The following is a 20,319-nucleotide window of genomic DNA, read 5'->3' on the forward strand; positions in this document are numbered from 1 at the left end:
GGCAGATCTCTGTGAGTTCGAGACCAGCCTGGTCTACAAGAGCTAGTTCCAGGACAGGCTCCAAAACCACAGAGAAACCCTGACTCAAAAAACAAAAACAGAAAAAAAAAAAAACTGGAAGCTACCAATCGCATGCATGGAGGCAAAAGTGTTAGAATTTGTGGAGTCTTGTCTTTTTCATGGTTTATGGTGTTGTTGAGCTCTATTAGACAAGTGTCCAGTGTCCACTGAGGCCGGCTCACTTAAGTGGTTTCTCTTAAAAATGTGGGGAGGGGGCTCTCTGCTGTTCACACTTAACTTTGTACCCTCCCAAGATTCCCAGGCTGTGCCTCTCTGGGTGGGCTTCTGTTCTATTGGGGAAGAATATCCCGGGTACATTAAGAATGAGGGAAGCAGCCACAGCCCTGAGGGCTGTACACATGAAAGACCAGTCTGTCCTTTCTAATAGCCTTGTGTACTGGTCATCCAGCCGGAAGGATGTAGCGGTAAATGTCGAATAGTAGAACCTCAGACGCTGCAGACAGGTGTCTCTAGAGACTGGTTCTTCTGGGTTCTGCTCTTCATCCCAGGGTTGTTCTCAGTAGAGAAGGTGTGCTTCTGGCCCTAGAGTCCAGGGTTGCTGTACCCGATGCTCTCACTGCCTGAGCCGAGTCTCTGGCCACCTGCCCCTTCCAGCTTGTCAGCATCTAGCCTCTCTTGTTCTCTGTAACTGCCTCCCAGATCATCTCTCTGGCCCTGGGATTGCAGGAGATTAAGTCAGGCTCCCTGGTTTATGGATTGCCCCATTTGGGGAAGCCTCCAGGATTATCTCAGTTTTAAGCAGTAAGTTAGTTCCCTCTGAAATGGGACCTGGCCACTGCTCTCTGAGACATACAGAACGACAAGATGGAATTCCTCCCCAGCGCTGAATTGTCCTTTGGAGGAATCAGACTCGCTAAAACCTGAAGCTGGACCTGGGCTTGTGAGAGCTGTGGGTTTGTGCTGCAGGTAGGATTTCATGGCTGTCTACATTATCAGCTTTTAAATGAGGCTTCTGGTCTACCTCAGAGCCACACAACTGGAGCTGTTTCGACTCGGCTGCATAGTTCTGGGTGCATCACCCATCCTCCGTCTCTTTCCCCACGCTTTCCAGCTCCCACTGCTTATGAACTCCCAAAGTTCTTTCTCTCCTTGGAGCAGACTACATTTTCTTGTTCTGACTCTTCTCCCTCACCAAGTAACATGGAGGCAGCTTTTAATATGCCATCTTACCCAGAAATGCCATATTTTGATTTCTGAGGCGTCTCCATAATGATTTCCGAATGGTTGTACCATTTTATGCTCTCACCAACATTATACAGAATGTTTAGTTTTTCCACATTTTTAATAACTAGGGTTTTTTTTCTGGTACATGTACATACACATAGATATAATGTCTACAAGGTTACTCATAATATATATCAAAATTTATACATGTATATGTATGCATATCTTCATCATAATGGCGTGAGTGGATAAATGGATAGCTCATTTTAGTTTTGATTGGCATCCTCCTATTGATTAGTTACTATGTGTATCTTTTGCTTATTGGCCTTTGTATCCTTTCATTGGATGGAAAGGACCGTCCAAGCCATTTGTCCATTACTTTGTTTGGGCTCTTTGGGTATTATTAGGAGGTTGTTGGTATAGCTGTGGGCATTTTTTATATATTCTGAATATCAATCCCTTATCAGATGTATGATGGAGAGAGATTTTTCTCCCATACCCTGAATTACTTTTCTGTCCATGGATAATTCCCTTTGATGTACACATTTTCTAATGAAGTCTACTTGACCCATTTTTTTTCTATCATTGTCATTAAGGGATTTTTAAAGATTTATTTTATTATATGGGTGTTTTGCCTGCATGTTTATCTGTGCACCATATGCGTGTAGTACCTGTAGAAGGTAAAAGAGGGTTCAGATACCCCAAATTGGAGTAACAGGTGATTATGAACCACCACGTGAGTGCTGAGAACCAAACCCAGGTCCTCTGGAAGAGCAACCCGTGCTCTTGACTACTGAGCCATCTCTCCAGCCCCTCTAGTTGGTGTTTCTAGTATCGTGTCAAGTGTCTTCTCTTTCTCAGAGGATTTATTCTAACTGTCCTACATGAAACAGGTACTCACAGAGCCAGGTCATGTTTCCAAGTCCAGACTCGCACCCCGCCAGCAGCAGTGCCTCCACCCCTGTCCTGCTGATGGGGCAGGCGGTACTCCATCCCAGCTTCCCCACGTCCCAGCCATCACCGCTTCAGCCAGCACAGGCGCAGCAGCAGCCACCGCACTACCTGCAGGTAGGTGAGCAGCAGGGTCCCAGGGAGACCCGAGCGGCTTTAATGAGCAGAGGATGAGTTCCACATTCGACTTCTGCGAGGTTTTTTTTCTTCCCTAGTAGAGAGATCAACCTCAGAGAAGTTTATATTTGGTTAATTTTAATGCTTAATGTACAGTATGGAAATTAAGAATAGGTAAACAGTACACTTCATTCGATGGTATGCCAAAAATATCTATTTAAAGGTAATTTTTTTAACAGTTTTGCATCTTGATATGCTCATATTTTTACAAAAAAAAAGTCAAAAATTAATGACTGGTTTTGCCGTACGTTTTAGTGTATTGAAGTATAAAATTAAACCACGTTTATTTAAAAACACAAATCTTTATCTCACACGTTAACATATTTACGGTAAATATGTTAACGTGTGAGATGAAGATTTGCTGTGAAAACTGGGGGGGTACATTTCACAAATACACTATTCAGAAAGCAGAAAGTACTATCAAGCAAGCATCACACACACCAGAGGAGGAAGGGTGGACTGGCCTGGGGTTTCAGATAGGAGCACTGTCCCTCCCTGAAGCTCTCATAGGTCTCCAGCCTTCCCTCACACGTGTAAAGGGCACCCTTCTAGCTCATCCTTCACCCTACCTTGTGGACTTCCCCTGATAAGGACCACCTACTTGCTCTGCTTGGCATCTTTGAGGCCAAAAGACAGCGTGCAGTGGCTGAGACCTCTTAGGAATGGTGAGGCCGAGGTGGCGACGGCATCCTTAAAGACCTGGGATGTCGCTTGGTTCCAAAGCTGTTAAAACAGCTGTGGTCTAATTTTCAAATCCCCCTGGCTGGACCCACAGTGAAAGGTGGGTGTCAACTCCGACTTCGACTTTGTGGATCTCGTCAGCTCTCAGGACAAGGACGTAATCTGGCACGTGAAACAATAAGGAAGAGAGAAAAGGGGGTGGATGTGAGAACAGGAGTGGTCTTAACGCATCTTCAGCAGCAGGAGTTAAATACCGGCTGCTGCGTTCTAGAGACAAAACAGAGAGGCAAAGAGCTCTTCCGCTATCCCATCCCCGTGACCTGGGGATCTCAGAGCGCATGCGGGGAGGTGGGCTCGCACAGAACACTCTCGGGCTCTGATTGTACATAGAGAGAAAGAGCACCCTGTGGAGAAGCCGTCGTGGAGAAACGCTCAGAGGCATTTCTGGCAGAACCCGACCAGCAAGATCACAGACAGCCCAGCCTTAGGTGAGGGAGAGGCCTGCTGGGAGGCCTCAGAGGCGGTGCTGGGGCGCTGATTATTGGAGAGGGACGTTTATTTGTAGGCAAGAGCAGAAAATGAGAGTGGAACTTTCAAAGTCGGACTGACCGGCTGAAGCTTTTGCATTTCCAATCATGAAGTTTCCTTCCAGGTTCTTGAAAATGGCAGTATTTGAAGTAGTCACAGGACCAGGGACCGACTTAAGGGGCATACATTTGTCTACGCAGATTCTTCCCTTCCCACAACCTATGTGGGCTTCAGACTCCACCATCCACACACACAGAGGATGTATACAGATAGCATGTACCTCTTGTTCGGAAACCTTACCTGCAGCCTCAACCCCAAGCCCATTGACCCAGAAGGAACCCCTCTTCTCCTCCCCACCCAGAATCGATACAAAAGTGTACTGTCAAAGAGCTTGGCTTTTCCCCATCATGCACTCCGGCAAGGAAACAGGCAGGTACACATGCCTACCCGTCTGAGGGGAGTCCCAGAATCTGATAGCATGTGCAGCAAACCCAGGGGGTACTGAAGTGGCTTGAAGAATGGAGGAACTGGCCAGCCACGCAACCCCTTTTCTCCTTTTTCCTGCTACAGGCACCAACATCTTTGCACAGTGAGCAGCCGGACTCGCTCCTTCTCTCCACCTTCTCCCAGCAGCCGGGGACCCTGGGCTATGCCTCCGCAACCCAGCCCACACAGCCTCAGCCCCCACGCCCTTCCCGCAGGGTCAGTCGGCTGTCAGAGTCCTCAGGTCTCCAGCAGCCACCCCGATAGTTCCCTGACACTGGAGTCCAGATGCAACCAGCTTTACCAATGGAAGGGAGGAGGGGAATAGCCGTGGGAAACGGAAAGAAAGGTTTACGTGGCTTTGGCACACCCTGTGTACATTTCAGAACTCCCCATGGTAATGTGTCTGGAGTGTGGCACTGGCAGAATGGGGGAAAGAACAGGAATACTGGCCATGATTCCCTTGCCCCGAGGTTCTCGGGCATCCGCTACAGCCATACTAGACAGGAACCAAGTGCCCCCGTAAGGGGGTTCCTGCTCTATTTGCAGAGGTGGTACCTCTCGCTGCCTCCAGGAGAGAGCGCACCAGGTACTCTACCGACTGACACAGGTCCCAAGCCCTAGCTGGCCTTCACTCTCTTGATGGTCTTTCCTTTATTGTCAAGGACTATGTTAGAGGTCTTTGGAGAGAGAGAGAATAAAGAGATTCTTTTCATTATTTTTAAAAGGTTGTTTTTGTTTTAATTTGCACAGCTGCGCACAGGAGAAATAACTTAGGCATTTTCTGGCTTTTTTAAAAATTTATTTAAATAATAAGATCTCATGGCTTCACTGGGAGTACACAAAAAACAGCCCACCAATCAGATAAGCCTGTTATTAATGAAGTTGCAGAGCCACACCCCTGGCCCAAACCCTGTGGACCGAGGCTTTTCACCGCCACACCCCACTGGTAGCCATTTTCCACCCTAAACAGAACATTGGGCTATTCCTGTTGACTTCACCGATAGTAACCATAAGGGTGGACTCAGAGCAAAGCACAACCTCACAGCTATTCCAGAATCCCCTAGAGACCTCTTAGACCATGAGGAAAGAGAGTCCGCCAGCAGGGCAACCCGGCAGGCTGCAGTCTCCCGGGGAAACCAGTCACGTGACGGCCATCCTGGTGAGGCCGCTGCATCTTTCCACAGACCTCCCCTGACGATTCTGAAGATTGGATTTTCCTTTTCAAAATGCACTTTGCTTTTTTTTGTATGTTTTGTTATGTTGAGATGTTTCTAAAGAGAAGATTTTATGTAATTTTAAGAGGAAGTGTAGTGAATTGTACAGCTGTTGTAATAATGACCTATTTCTATAAAAGAATAAAATTGTACGGATTATGTGTAAATTATTTTGTATCTGAGACACCAGTTCCATTCCCAAATATAAAAGTATAAAGGTTTCCTTGTGTTTTTCTGTGAGTGAAGATTTTGTAATAAATTAACAAGTTTGTACAATTTCCTTTGTCCTTTGTTGTATGTACACACACACACACACTTTTTTTTTTAATTTCAGGATGGTGGTGCACACCTTTAATCTCAGCACTCGGGAGGCAGAGGCAGGCAAATCTCTGAGTTCAAAAGCCCATACTGGTCTACAAAGCAAGGACAACCAGGGCTACACAGAGAAACCCTGTTTTCATTGAGTTTTCTGTTACTATAATGAAATAAGTGAGGTGATGAGCTTTACAGACATGGGTTCATGGGCTCAGAGATTTCAGTCCATAATCCCTTGGCCCTGTTGCTTTGGGCTATTGTAGCACAGAATATTATGGAATGAGTTCATGGCAGAGCAGACCTGCTCACCTCAAGGAAGCAAAGAAAGAGAAAGGAGTCAGGGTCCCACTAAAAGACATACCCCCATAACCCTAATGAGCAAACTTTATTCCACTAGGCCCCACCTGATAAAGGTTGTGCCACACCCAGTAGCTGAGGTCCAGGGTTTCAATACATGGGCTTTGGGGGGCTGTTCAAGACCCAAACCCCAGTATGATGGAACACACAATGCAATAAGTGGTACGGGGATGGAGCTTCTTGGGCTGCATTACTCTGCCAGTATCCTAAGGTTCAAAGCTGTGACAGGGAAAACAATGTTTCACTGTAGAAATGGTAACAATGCCCGGAAAGCTCCTGGGAGCACCTCAGTCTTGTGAACACTGGAAACCTATAGAAATGATGGCGACGTTCCCCACCAAAGCACTCATTCGTTGCTCGCGATTGTACACGATCTCTCACTGCCAACATTTAGCCCAGTGATGTCAGCAAGGTAGGTGTGCCCTGGTATGTGTGAGACGTGTACACAGACACACATTGAGAAGGCAAACAGCATGGCTGAGGTCTTGCTCAGTTACAGCCACCTCATTCATGAGGTCCAGCATACTAACATGAGGATACACTGGTGGTACTGGTGGTCTCCACTGAGTGGTTCCAGGGTCTTGGTGTCTTATTCAAAAAAAAAAAAAATGAAGCACACACAAATAGCGAATTAGCCAGGGTCTTATTTGGGAGCAAAAGAAATACACAGACTAGATACACTGCATAGAGAGAGCAGTGGGGGCCAAGCAAGATTGCTAGGGGTTACTTTGTGAGGCTTCCTTTTGTAGGCTCAGGAGGATGGGAGGGAGGAGTTAGCTCACAGGGATAAGGAGTAGGTGATTCTGTGTTTCCATTGATGGGTTTGGGTTATGTAACCCTTGTTCACCCAACATGTTCTTTCTCATGATGCATCGAATTTTTTAATCATACGCTTGCCCAATCATGCATAGGCATAGAATGGTAAATGATTTCCCCTGAAAGCTCACTCAGTGGACACAGGTTGCCTCGCTGCCTGAGCACTGAAGTTCAGCCCAGGCGGAGTTGGCTCACTGCCTGCACTTCTAGGACATGTTCCAACATGTGTGACCACAAAGGGGGAGTCCCCAGGGGTTGCTAGGATTGACTGGCCACTTCATCTGGAGAAGGATGTACACACAGCTCCATGCAGGTAGGAGTCCCAGGTTGCTAAGCTGCCTTTAAAAACTCCGAGGACCTTAGGAACACTCAGTATTTGGGAATCACCAAGATGGCCGCTCCCTTTCCAAACAGCAAGGAGCTATCTATGTTCCTTCCAACGCTCTATCAAGATAGGTCTGCACTTTCACCCTCTTCTGTAAAATGATGACGACTTCTTTTTGGTTCTCTAGCTAGGATCAAGTTTTGGATACCATGAAGTTGCTACAAACGTGTGTCCATGGTTGCTCTATGCCTGAGGGCAGAGATTGGGTAGGTAGTAAAAAACAATAACAAAAAAAATATTTTGCATATATGAAGAGGAACATTTACTTTTTCAAAGAACTTGAAGTGAACCTTGTTTTTAAAACATGAAATCTGAATGGAATTCAATGACCTATTTTTTTTAAAAAACAAAACTTAACATTGTCTAAGGTTTAGAGATCTGGTTTTTCTAGAAAAAAATTATAGTTCAATTGTAGCCATACTTTAATTGGTGGTTAGACCCCTAAGTGGAACAAGATTGTTAATGGGCACAGTGTATTCATTATCCTAGGATTGTCTAGCTGGAAGCCATTAAAGAGGGTGGAGTGTGTTACGCTCCTAATTTAATTTAGCTATGCCTGAATTTTACACATGTTAAGAATTTGGATAAACTCAAAAAACTCCTATTGTGTAATTTTCCATCAAATGCAGGCATCCTGGGAATTGTAATCACTGAGCTCTTCATTCATTACTTTGCTCATTAAATGGCTATTTTGCAACCACATCTTTGTTCCAGAAAAACCATGACCTGAACTGTCTGGAACAGTATTAAAGTCTCTTGGTTCAAGAGTCAAGATTGAGTGTGAACTTGGAACACTTGGTTTAAGATTTTACAAACTAACTAAAATTGTAGCATATTCTGTCTAAATATTGCTTTGTCCAAACAACATGGTAAGTTGTTATTGTTGTTTTTAGATGAGGTCTCACTTTGTAGCTCTGGCTGGCCTGGAATTCCCTATATAGATCAGGCTAGTCTGGAACTCTAGCCACTTGCCTCCGCCTCTGTGATTAAATGTGTATAAACCACACCCAGCTATGTCAACTAACCATTAAGTAGCTTTTTTTTTCTTTTTCTTGTTGGTGTTTTCAAGACAGAGTTTCTCTGTGTAATCCTGGCTGGCCTGGAACTCACTCTATAGACCAGACTGGCCTCGAACTCAGAGATCTATCTGCCTGCCTCTGCCTCCTGAGTGCTGGGATTAAAGTCATGTGCCACTATGGCCCTGCTTATTAAGCAGTTGTTAGCCATGACTTTTGCACACTTGCCAAAATGTCCTGGTAAAAATTTAGTGGTACAAAATTACTTTAATTTCTGTTCATGTTGTATCCTGAAGATCTCAAAGTCAGTCATTAATATCCTGAAAAAAATATCTAATATGAGTCATCTAGAGAAATGTTGTTAGTTGTCATATGAAATTCATATTATGCAGATAAAAAGCTTTGTTTTTCCTGTAGAAATACTCATTAGAAATAGGGTAGGAGGGGAAATTTCCTTTTTGAATTTTAGCTTAATCTGGGATGGGCATGTCTGGTTTATTGACTCCATAAATTACTCATATTTTTTAGTACAAAGTCATGAACTTACGGCCTTTTATAAACTCAGTTTCTAGTTTACCATTATTATCTCAATGCTCAGATCATCACCCTGACAAGAGAGAGCTAGCTCCTCTTTCTTCACGTTAGTAAAGTCCATCCAAAACCAGCCTCCAGATTTCTCTCTTGAACATCAGAGGCATGATCTATTTACCTATTTTTCCCTCTGCCCCAAAGTATGGGATCAACTTCCTTCCTGATATTCTTTTACTTAAAAAAAAAAGTCCAATATTAAAATCTGGTGCTTAAAGTGAAACTGGGAAGTGATGTTGGGCAACAGCGCTGCTTCAGTTCCTGTCATTGGCTCATTCTGTGGGGAGAGAGCTGAAAGTCTACAGGGTCATGCAATGCTCAAGGACAGCGTTACTGAAAGACAGCCTGGCTGAAGAGACGTACCATACAGCTTAGGTTTGTGATAGGCTAAAGCACATAACTGTGTACACACTGCAAAGTTTGCACAACAATGAAGACAGTGAGTGGCATATCTCTGCTTATAAGAGACTCACAAAAGTCACAGAATCACATCAGTTTTGCCTAGCTAATAGATCATACATTGTGTGATATTTTATTTTTCTGATGCGATTCTTACCTGATATTGTCTTTTTCCTAAACTGGCATCTCACATAAAGTTACTCTTGAACTACTGATTTTCATTTTGAATGCTGTCTGTGCCTTTCCTTTCTGGTCCACTATCTGCTGACATGCTCAAGGCTCCATCTCTGCTGTATCATAGCAACATCCTCCTCACCGGGCTCCTTCATTTTGGAACTGTTTTCATCACCAGGCTGCTTTCCTTTTTTGTAGTGGAGGAGGGTGAGTGCCTATCAAATCCAGAGCTTGCGAATGTCAGCGAATGTTCTATCACTGAGCTACATCCCCAGATACATATTTTCATATTTGCTTCACACATACACCCCCTTCCCTCCATCTACTCTTCCCTCCCCTTTCTCCCTCTTCCTCCCTACCTCCTTCTCCTCCTAACTTCGGGTCAAGTCTTGTTGGGTAGCCAAGGTTGGCCTCTAGTAGCCTAGAGTAGCCTCAGGCTTAATCTGCAATCCTTCTGCTCTGCCTCCTGAATGCAGCACTCCTGACTTCCTCTTTAAAATGTTTTGAGTGGTTCTGCTTAGGAGATTGCTTTGGAATTCCCTGGAGCTCACCCCAGAATTACTGTTCCAACCCGCATTCACATCGAGCCCGTTAGTGGTTTGCATCCCAGGAAGAGCCTGTCCTGGTCTTTCCTCCTAGCCCCTAGAAGAAGTCTTCAGAACTGTGAGGTGTGTTTAGCCCCCAGTCAACACTCTTCCACACCCAACCCCTCAGGCAGGCCTCTAACTCACCCAGTAGTCAAGGATGACCTTGAACTCGTGACCTCCCGAGGCTACCTACAAAGTTTTGCACCTCCACACTCGGCTGAGGACTTGTTTTCTTCTGAGATCCGAGAGTGTGCCTGTCTATGCCAAGTCCTGCCCTTGGGGAATTCGTATATACAGCGTCCCTTAGCCAAATTCCGGTAAGACTGTGGAGTCTCTGCCTGCCTGTCTTTTATCTGTGAGATCCTGAAACTTGCCGTTGCTGAAACTCCCCCAATGACTAGGCTGTTCGGACTTGTTTGGATTCGGGGATTTTCCCACCGAAAAGGCTAACATTCACTTGGACCTTTTCGACTTCGAGAAATGAGTGCTTTGGTTATGGTCTCAGGGACCTGGGACCTTCTGCCAAGCACATCACCTTATAGATTCAATACGTGTAGGATCGAATGAATGACTGAATCCGAAAAACAGAAGAGCGTCTTCTTTCCTGGCCCTGCAGTCTAAGGGTGCGGATTTAAATCCCAACCACCACCTTCAAACAGCAGACACGGACCCTGCTCACAGCCATCAGAAGACTGGAGCCTCGACCCCGCCCAGGACCCGCCCCGGACACGCCCCATGCCGCTCGCTCCGCCTCCGACGCGCTACCAAGACGTCGCGTCCCAGCCTTCGACCTTCCCTCGCCACACTTCCTCTCCCCCGCCTCCCGACCCGGAAGTTATACTCGAGACGCGGCTTTCCTTCCCACAATCCCTCTCGCCCGTCCTTTCCAGCTTGGGCCCGGCAGAGTGAGTATGGCGGCGGGGTCCTGGCTCTGAAATCCAGCGCCATCCTCTCCGGACGCGGGGCGGGCCGGCTTGGGGGATTTGTTCCGCGCTGACCGGAGGCTCGGCGATCCGGGGCGGTAGGGCGCGCGCGGACGCAAGGCGCTGGGGTCGCTGGGGGGGACAGTGGCGGGGCTCCGAGGAGCAGGGGTTCCGGGGTTGGCCGGACTCTGAGCAGGGGAATCAGCCCGGCCTTTTCTCCCTGTCTGCTTAGAGCCCCCCTGTCGCCTACATTTTTTAGATGGCTCCCGCAAAGAAGGGTGGCGAGAAGAAGAAGGGCCGTTCTGCCATCAACGAGGTGGTGACCCGAGAATACACCATCAACATTCACAAGCGCATCCATGGCGTGTGAGTACCTGCGGCCGGCGTGGCCCCGCGAGCCCCTTCCGGCTTCTGGCTGTCACTCGTTCCTTGCCCTAGAGAGCACGCGGGGTTTGTTTTGTCTTTTCGATCCTATCGCGTGCCCTTTAGAGGTGTGCAGGTTCTGGAGTGTACGGTTCCGGTTAGGAACTGGGAACGGGGAATTCGTGTTGGGACTTTCAGAACAGTGGAACTTGGAACGCTTGGTGGTGCGAAACCCAGAGTTTTGGTCATCTGGACGGCTCAGAGAAGCTCGTGAAGGGGAACCTTGGCTAACTTCTGTGCTGCAGGAACTAGGCAGTTGTGAATTGCTGAGCCCCAATAGGTTTTTCTTCGTCCTCTGACTGATGGAGATTCGTACTAATGCGGGTCCAGTTGTAGTACTGGAAATGCTGAGGAGAAGCGCTTGTGAATTTATCGGCAGTTATATTTACGTACATTCCGAGGCCAGCGTGTAGAGCAGGATTGCTTGGACTTGGCTGTTCAGTCTCTAGTGACAGGTTCTGCCGTGTCGAAATTGTGTCGGCTTTTCTGTGTTGTCCCATGTGAGGTTTCTGCTGCGTGTAAGTGCCACTTGCGACCAGCCACATTTCAGCCTCTGGTTGGTGCATGTTGAGCACTGTCGGACATTGCAGATAAAGACCCTGCCCTCACAGGGTTCACCAACGGGGGGAAGTAGGTGAAAAGCAGTTTGAGTTGAAGATTCTTTTCTTTTAATTGTCCCGTGTGTTGGGTGATTCTCGGGGAAAGAGGTGCTCTTTAGAAGCCCTAAAGGAGGAATAGGGTGTGGGCGGGCATGATTTTCGGGTATTTGTGCTGTTGGAAAGGCCTGTGCGAGGATCTCCAGCCTCCTTCATCCTTTGGTCATATCTTGGTCCTTGTTTTCCAAACCAAACTTGCTCCCAGCTGTCTTCTACTTTCTCTATTTCATTGGTAATTCAGCTGACTGCCATTAAGTAGTGACAGCGGCATCTTGTTTACATTCCCTGACCACAATACTGGAATCGCTCACTGCTCCATCTCTTTCCTGGTGTGTCCTGTTTGGTACTTATTGATACCACCTGATGGGTCGCTTGCACGAGCTGGGTCCAATAGACCAGCCCTTGTTATTCCTAACCACGTTTTTTCCAGATAGTAAAGTGGGTTTGTTTGGACACTGCACGTGGGCTGATACTAAGTGGAGAAGGTGGTTCCACGTTGTCTGTCTTGGAGTGACCTAGACAGACAGATGCTGAGCACAACTGGGCTTTTGTAAAAGGTTGGTTGTGAATTTTGGAGTTGAGGTCTTCCTGCCCAGCTTCCAGTGTTGTAGTTAATGGGAACACCACCCCCATACCTTAGAAAAGTTTGTAGGTTTTGTTGTTTCGTTGGGTCTTAATCTGTATTGTGTAGTGTAGCTCTGGTTGTCCTGAAACTACCTATGTGACCAGGCTGGCCCTGAACACAAAAAGATCCACCTGCCTTTGCCTCCCAGATGCTAGGATTAAAGGAACACAACACCACATCCAACTAGTTTTAGGGTTTTGTGCTCATTTGGCTGAAAGCCTAAAATATAGGTAAATGGCTGCCTTGGTTTCCTCTGTATATGGTTTGCTTGAGTGTTTGCATGTGCATCGCATGGATGCTGGGAAGCAAACCTGAGTCCTCTGAAAGAGCAAGTGTTCTCAAGCCCTGGGCCATCTCTGTAGTCCCTGGCACTTCAGGACTGCTGTGAGAGTGTGTTTGTAGGAGTGGTTTCTGGATGCTAAGTTGGGAAAGCATGGCATCTTGTGCCAGAATTGTAGAATACTTCGTGTTTATTTCATCCTCTTTTTCAAAGTACTGATGCTGGTTGTTTTTAGAGTATGTTTCTGACTAGTTTTGATTGTTTTATGAGAGCATGCCGTTTATATATTGTGATTTGATTTTATATTCTTGTGTTTTGAACCTCAGGGGCTTCAAGAAGCGTGCTCCTAGGGCACTCAAAGAAATCCGGAAATTTGCCATGAAGGAGATGGGTACTCCAGATGTGCGGATTGATACCAGGCTCAATAAAGCCGTCTGGGCCAAAGGAATAAGGTACTGAAGTTATTTATTAACAATGAACCAGCTATTCCTTCTGCATAGTCCTTTGTGACAGATTTGGTAGTTCGGTTACCAGATGTGGAATATAGATACTGGGACCGTGACTCTAAGCTAGTGTCCTTTACTGTAAGGGAGAGAGCAGTGTTAGAGCTTGGTGAGATCTGGGAGAGATTGGGACTTTGAAGAGCTCCATCCAGAGCATGAGAGGCTCGGAAAAAGCAGTGTTTTCTAAGCCTGAGGAAGAAATCTTGCCCAGAAAGGTTGATTTGTACCATGTCCTATAACATTAAAGGATTCTCAGTTTTACCCAACCTGAATGCCAAGTTTGGGAAGTCCCCTTTAAAGGGGAGTACATACAAAGATGGAAGGGGGTACTGCTGCAGAAAGTATTTAATCTTGGGACCCTCTATATAGAAAATTGTGCAACAAGAAACTATAGTGTCGGGCTGGAGAAATGGCTCAGAGGTTAAGAGCACTAACTGCTCTTCCGGAGGTCCTGAGTTCAATTCCCAGCAACCACATGGTGGCTCACAACATCTATAATGAGACCCGGCGCCCCCTTCTGGCCTGCGGGCACACGTGGAAGGAATGCTGCACACATAATAAATAAATCTTTAAAAAAAAGAAACTATAGTGTCTGCCTTGAGGTAAGGGGTAGCGTCACAGGGGCATGGAGAAGCCTTGTTTGTAGGAGTCTGGGGCCTAAGAAAACCTAGCATGTCCTGAGATGATGAGGAAAGGAGATGAATCAGCTATTCTGCTTCTGAAAGGGGAGAGGATTGTGCCTTTTGTTTGGATTAATGAGTATTTCTGTTGATGACAGCCTAAGAACAATCGGTTGTCATGGTGGCTGCATGGTCAGATAAGTTTTTCAGAGCATTAAGAAGCAGGAATAGGTTTGAATGCCACTGCTTTCTGAAAGGAAGCATTGACCTTAGCAGCACATTTATGTTTTATTAGGAATGTTCCATATCGTATCCGGGTACGTTTGTCCAGAAAACGTAATGAGGATGAGGACTCACCAAACAAACTCTACACATTGGTAACTTACGTGCCTGTTACCACATTCAAAAGTAAGTTTCATGCTGTTCTCAAAACTGTTGAAATCACAGGAGGAAATTATTAGCACCTTTCAACCCTAAATTTGTTCATCAAATGTTGGTGCCTATTTTCAGTGAGATGAGTGGTGGGGGAAATAATGGAGTTCATACAACTGTAGTGTTGTGCAGGTCTAAAAGGCGGGACGAGTATGGGTGCTGATTGGCTGTCTCTTCTGCATTTCAGATCTACAGACAGTCAATGTGGATGAGAACTAACCTACTGAATCTCAAATAAAGTTGGAGAACAGCCTTCAGGTTTTGGTTTTTCTTTTTGTTGTTTGCCCCACTGGGGGAATTTTTGGTAGTGTTTAGAATAGGGTCTAAGGAGTATTGTTGGGAGTTATTTAATTGCTGACTTGGGAAATCGGGATTATGTGATTTTGATTTTTTTTCAAGACACATTCTCTCTGTAGTCCTTGCTGTCCTGGAACTTAATCTGTAGACCAGGCTGGCCTCAACATCGCAAGGGCGGGAATTAAAGGCGTCCCCTGCCATGCCTAGCTTGTCTGTTTTAGCAAAGAATCTGCAGTATTGGGTCTCACACTAGTCCCGGGTGTGTGTTAAGATTAAGGACTGAGGTAGCTCGTACATGATTCTGAAATTCTGTGTTGTCAGTCTTAGTCTTCTGCCATCTTTGCCAGCCAGGCCAGTTCATTCCCTGGAATATGCTATATATGCTCTTAAGACAATATAAGCTCTTCCCCCACCCCCAAAAGACAGGGTTTTCTGTAGCAGCCCTGGCTGTCATGTAACTCGATTTGTGACCAGGGTGGCCTCAAATTCAGATCTGCATGCTTCCTTAGTGTTGTTATTGTTCTTAATTTTTATTAAAGAATCAGTACAAAAAGAAAGATTTTTTTTATTAAAAACCTTGGGGCCAACATTGAAAGCATGGTTTTGCACATGTTTTTGGAAGGACATACAAAGTGAATACAACGAAATATATTAAAATGGTTTCAATTACCAGCATTGAAACAAAATTAGTGCAAAAAAAGCCAAATACAATTGTGCAGACGATGGTTCTGGGATCTTGGTGAGCTTATTTCTTGACCAATCCCATAACCAGTGGAAAGTGAGCCTGGAGTTGATGTCTTGGTTACTATGACATCTTTTTGTCCATCAAAGGGTAAACGCAAAAACCAGGATCACAGCAGAAACACTAGTTTCAGCAAAGTTGATAGTCACAGTGTAAAAGGCATTCCACCTGTCTGTCCTCTTAAGAATAAATAGACTGTGGGAGTTGCAACAATTCCCCGGCCATGGGTCTGAGATTCGTTACCCAACATACTCAGCTTCTCGAGTTCCCTGTTTTTAGACTGAAATGTGGACAGTGACTGACGACAGTCCAGTCCATGCTTTGGTGTGGTGGGCTCCAGTAGGCTCCAGCAAACTCCTGGCTACAGATTATTCAGCTTCAGTTCAGGCTGTGGTGGATGGCTCATTTCCAAAGCTTTGAGACTGTACTGGTTGAGCTTGGCATTTTCAAGTTTGGATTTAATGTTGAGTGGCTTTTCAAAAAAGTTTACCAGTGATTGCTCAGTGAGAAGTGAGGCCAGGATATGTTCCAGCGAGACAGTCCAGTCCCCTTCCCCTGCCTCCGGAAAGGCCCGAGAGTCTTGGGGAGGCTTCCCAGTCTCAACAAAAACTGAGTCCTGTTCAGGAGAAGGAGCTGGAGCTGAAGGCTGCAGCTCCTCACTACATTCCTGGGAGCAGCTTCCTGAGCTGCTGCTTCGCTGGCCCACTTCTCCTATCTGTAGTAGCAGAGTGGTTACTGTGGCGATGGCTTGGTACAGTTCGTTCTCCTCTGGATCTTCATGGAACATACTGTACAAAGTTTTACAGAACTGGATAAATTCTCTCTAGAATAAAAAACCAATAGAACAGCATGAGGATGGAAAGCATAATTTTTTCATTATCAGAAAAGCGTGTAGCATTTAACTTTAGTTCAATAGCAGCTCCCTGTTTTAAGACTGTCCTGTAACCTGTGATCTTCCTGCCTTACCAGCAGGTGCATACTGCTAGTTCCTGGTCCCACATGCAGAAAATAAGAAAAGGCTTTAGGTGGTGTTGTGTTGATTATCAGTGAGAAATTATGTCTCAACAAAATGGCTACATTTGCTTAGTGGAAAGGGAGCATGTGGCACATACTTTTAAATCCAGCGCTTAGGAGATAGGCAGGTGGGGTTCCGAGCAAAACGATGCGGACAGCTCTGGGTGGCTTAACCATCACATATAAGGAACAGAATGAAAGTTACACCCACGTAAAGCTGGGAATACCAAGGACTGCCTACCTAGCTTGAGGTTGATTGAGAGACTTGAAGTAAGGTAGAGGAAACCCACTGGCCTTCATGCATACCTACTCGTGCATGCTTCAGTCAAACAAGGTTCTAAAGCCTCCCAGTATGTGGCATGAAAACACTGATGTCTTAGACAGGAGCATTCCTAACTTAAGCCTGTATTTCTTGTGTTAGCAGGAAGATCCTTTCCAAATTAAACCTGTCATCTTGTAGCACCTAAGAACCCTCCCTGTTCTGGGAAGTGATTAGAGGCATGAAGACTTGAATGGTGTGTCATTTTGCAGCCTCCTGTTTAAGAGGTGACTTGATCACAACACTGGGAATTCCTGAGATTTATGGTCTCAAGTTGCTGAGATAGTTTCTTTTTTCTTCCCAAAAGTCCTTACCTGGCTCATTTTGGGCAACTCTTTTTCCGTTTTATCCTTTTCTTTGGCTAAATCCTTAATCATCTGTTTCAGTTGTTTTTGATAATCAATTGTGTCACCTTGACAAAGGGAAACAATAGTTTAAAGTCCACTAAAGCAATTAGATTAGGACAGTAAGGGAACGGGGTTCCCACTAAGAAAATTTCATAAAAAGCAAGAAAGGATTTTCATAGCTGACTACATAGGACCTTCCTGTTAAGATCTTAGAAAAAGATGAAAGCAGCAGAAGGTACTCAGTGGGCAATCAAGCAGTGCTGGCCATGGGCTAAATGGGAACAGGGGGGAGAGGGGATGGGCTGTTAGGAGCAAGTGGTGAAGACAGATACTTGCCATTGGGCTTACCCAATACCAGGGGTCTTGATGTTGACAACAGAGGATTCTTCAGTGGTGACTGACTGTCTCTGTCATTTTCAGTGAGTGCTTAAAAGAGAAGTATTAAAACTGAACATAGTTTCTGTTTAACTGACAAAGACTAAGCCAACAGTTCCAATATTGTAAAGAGCCTTTAAAGCCAAATGAAGTAGGCAAATTCTGTTTTATAGATATGTGGGCATAATCATATAAATTCATATGTAGATACTGCTGATGTTCTGAGGTAACATAGCAAACCCCTTCTAATACTATGAATAAACTTATCTTGGCAATGAATTACAGTGAGCATATATAAATCAGTATATTTAGATGGTGTAAGTGGGGGCCCTTGGTGGGAGGAGGGTTTTGAGACAGCATCTTTACAAAGCCCTGGCAGTTGTAGAACTTGAAGAGATCCACCTGTCTCTAGCTTCTTACATCATGTAGGTTTTTGTTTTAAAGTAGTGCTGACTTCCAAACATGTTGGTGATTTTTGGTTTTTCAAGACAGGGTTTCTCTGTGTGGCTCTGTCTTGCAAATTCCTTTGTAGACCAATTGGCCTCAAACCACCACACTGGTTTCTTTGAATTGCACTAAAAGTAAAACATCAGAAGTTCAAAACATTGCTAGTAATAAAATGGTTCAATCAGTTTGAAAAATTTGGCATTTCTCAAAAACTTAGGTAAATGGTGGTTCACATCTTTAATCCCAGCGGAGGAAGGCAGACCTCTTAATATCTACATCATGAGGTCTAGACCCATTATCAGAACAAAAAAGTCTTCAGGTAGGCAGCAGTTAAGAGCACATATTTGTTTAAATATATGCAGGCAAAAATGCCTATACATTTTTTAAGGTTAAACCCAGAATTCCCACTTCTGTATAGTCTACTTGGGAGTATGGAAAATTTTTATGCAAAACTGATAGCAACACAACCACAGCAGCAGTGGTGGTCATAGCCACAGTAGACACTCCTGGCCAGAAGGACTGATTCTGCAACATGGACCAACTGAACACAGTTATCAGCAGAAGCCAGACAGTAGCGGTGCACACTATAGCCGCTTAAAAAACATGGAATAGGCAACAGCAGATTGCAGAAGGCTGCAGAAACATGGAATGGTCCGGGGTGGGGGTGGGGGGGTTGTTTTAGGATGATGAGTCTCAGTGCACATGTAGTTTGTGGTTCGATACTATAAATGGGTAGAGACATTACTACAGTAAAGCTTTCACTGTGTTTCACTTGGTTATTTGAAACTTGCCATTCTAGACTTTGTATGATAGATAACTTCTGTCACCTGATACCCAATGTAAGCTAGAGACAGCAGTCCTATCCCTAGGACAAGTCCAAAGCCCTCAAGTAGCTTTGCAGTCTATGGGGTAGGTTTGTCCCATCCACTGCTAGCTGCACCATAGCTAACAAATGGATGTGCTGTAGTGACAAGCCCTGAAGTAAAGACACTTGGTCCAGTAGAGGCACAATACCAACATTGGTTTTAAACTATTTTACAGTCTAGAATTACCTGAAAAGTGTGTCTTAAGGAATAGAATTAAGTTGGCTAATGGACAGCCATTTCTGGGAGATTTCTTAATTGGGCTAACAGGTGGGAAGATTCACTGGGTAGCACCATTCGGAGAGTTTGAGGTTCTTCCCATGAGTGGGAGAGTGAACTGAGCATTGGCATGCATTAATTCATTACTTCCCCGTTCTTGTGATGTGGCAGTTTTGGGTTTCTGTCACCCCACAGTGATGGCCTAATACCTGGAATTGTAAGCCAAATAAATTTCCCCTTAAGGTGCTTTTGTGTGGGTATTTATCAGAGCCACAACAAAGATTTGGTCAGCCGGACCCAACCCCACCTTCAGTGCATCTATTCAGTCTGGTCTTCAGGGGTCCAGGAAGCTACTACCCCATCTTATTTTCTGGCCTGACTTTGCTTCCTGAGTTGTTCATGCCTTTTTACATTTTTGCTCTTTTCTCTTTTTCTTTATAACCCAAGACAGGGTTTTCTGTGTTTAGCCCTGACTGTCCTGGAACTCACTCTGTAGACCAGGCTAGCCTTGAACTCCTGAGGTCCTCCTCTTTCTGCCTCCCATGTGCTAGGATTAAGGTCATGAGCCACTACTGCCTGGCTTCACTTTAAAAATTAAATTCTAATTTGAAAATCTAAATTTTAATTCATTCCCCTTCATACATTGATATACTTTTGTTTATATGTTTTAGGCATTGCTTGACAACCATTTATGCTGTATTTTAAATAGTTTTTTAGTCCAACATTTAAAACCTCATGCTTTTATTTTTCATTACTTCGTTTTCTTTTTTTTTTCGAGACAGGGTTTCTCTGTGGTTTTGGAGCCTGTCCTGGAACTAGCTCTTGTAGACCAGGCTGGTCTCGTACTCACAGAGATCCACCTGCCTCTGCCTCCCTAGTGCTGGGACTAAAGGCGTGCGCCACCACCGCCCGGCCCATTACTTCGTTTTCAAACCTGCTCCTTATTTAGAAGTTAAACTTTCCCCTACACTTCTGTTTTTTTTTTTCTTGATCCCTTGCTCTTTTTCTATTCCCCCTCAGTAGCAGCTTCTCTGCCTCCACCTGTGTTTTCCTTCTATTAAACTGCTTTTCTTCCATCTTTTTCGTATTCTTCCCACATTTACCCTATAATTTTATAACAATTTACAGTAGTACCATTTTCCATTCTACAGTCATCAGTGTTATCTTTGGTTTTAACTAAACAGGTAAGACATGGTCACTGCACATTCATCTTTTTGAGAAAGGGGCTCAAAAGGTCCTAGCCCTTCCTGAGGCCCAATGTTAACAGTTGCTAGAGGAGGAAGAAACATTTTCTTCCTAGTCAGGTGTCTGTACC

General features: G+C 45.1%; 3 protein-coding genes across 5 annotated transcripts in view; 2 read left to right on the forward strand and 1 right to left on the reverse strand.

Moving 5' to 3' along the window:
- The window catches only part of Npas2 (neuronal PAS domain protein 2), a 186,131-nt gene extending 180,609 nt beyond the window's left edge, over positions 1 to 5,522 (forward strand). The window contains exons 20-21 of the mRNA XM_005359963.3: positions 2,139 to 2,313; positions 4,153 to 5,522. Of these exons, the coding sequence (XP_005360020.1) occupies positions 2,139 to 2,313; positions 4,153 to 4,332 (355 nt within the window). The 3' untranslated portion in view covers positions 4,333 to 5,522. The remainder of the gene's footprint in view (positions 1 to 2,138; positions 2,314 to 4,152) is intronic.
- A 5,253-nt stretch (positions 5,523 to 10,775) lies between these two features.
- On the forward strand, positions 10,776 to 14,638 carry Rpl31 (ribosomal protein L31). 2 transcript variants are annotated; one of them, XM_005359964.3, is made up of 5 exons: positions 10,776 to 10,824; positions 11,102 to 11,208; positions 13,153 to 13,278; positions 14,245 to 14,357; positions 14,569 to 14,638. In XM_005359964.3, the coding sequence occupies exons 2-5, from the start codon at positions 11,102 to 11,104 to the stop codon at positions 14,598 to 14,600; spliced, it is 378 nt and encodes a 125-aa protein (XP_005360021.1). In that variant the 5' UTR covers positions 10,776 to 10,824; the 3' UTR covers positions 14,601 to 14,638. The 2 variants fall into 2 exon arrangements, with proteins under 2 accessions (XP_005360021.1, XP_005360022.1); XM_005359965.2 differs by lacking the exon at positions 10,776 to 10,824 and adding an exon at positions 10,845 to 10,940.
- A 593-nt stretch (positions 14,639 to 15,231) lies between these two features.
- Positions 15,232 to 20,319, reverse strand: part of Tbc1d8 (TBC1 domain family member 8) — a 104,607-nt gene continuing 99,519 nt past the window's right edge. The window contains exons 18-20 of one of the 2 annotated variants that reach the window (XM_013351072.2): positions 17,449 to 17,526; positions 17,068 to 17,165; positions 15,232 to 16,243 (exon numbers count right to left, since the gene is read on the reverse strand). In XM_013351072.2, the coding sequence (XP_013206526.2) occupies positions 15,782 to 16,243; positions 17,068 to 17,165; positions 17,449 to 17,526 (638 nt within the window). In that variant the 3' untranslated portion in view covers positions 15,232 to 15,781. Of the gene's footprint in view, positions 16,244 to 17,067; positions 17,166 to 17,436; positions 17,527 to 20,319 lie in introns of both variants that reach the window. The other variant, XM_026785483.1, reaches the window with a different exon arrangement.

This window comes from Microtus ochrogaster, linkage group LG2 (genome assembly GCF_000317375.1).
Source record: "Microtus ochrogaster isolate Prairie Vole_2 linkage group LG2, MicOch1.0, whole genome shotgun sequence".
In the NCBI taxonomy this organism is placed as follows: domain Eukaryota; kingdom Metazoa; phylum Chordata; class Mammalia; order Rodentia; family Cricetidae; genus Microtus; species Microtus ochrogaster.

What these genes read in the sequence shown, in the direction of transcription:
- Rpl31 (XM_005359964.3), top strand. Translation starts at nt 11,102, where the DNA reads ATGGCTCCCGCAAAGAAGGGTGGCGAGAAGAAGAAGGGCCGTTCTGCC. An exon ending in CACAAGCGCATCCATGGCGT is followed by an intron (nt 11,209 to 13,152) that starts GTGAGTACCTGC and finishes TTTGAACCTCAG; the next exon opens with GGGCTTCAAGAAGCGTGCTC. An exon ending in GCCTGTTACCACATTCAAAA is followed by an intron (nt 14,358 to 14,568) that starts GTAAGTTTCATG and finishes TCTGCATTTCAG; the next exon opens with ATCTACAGACAGTCAATGTG.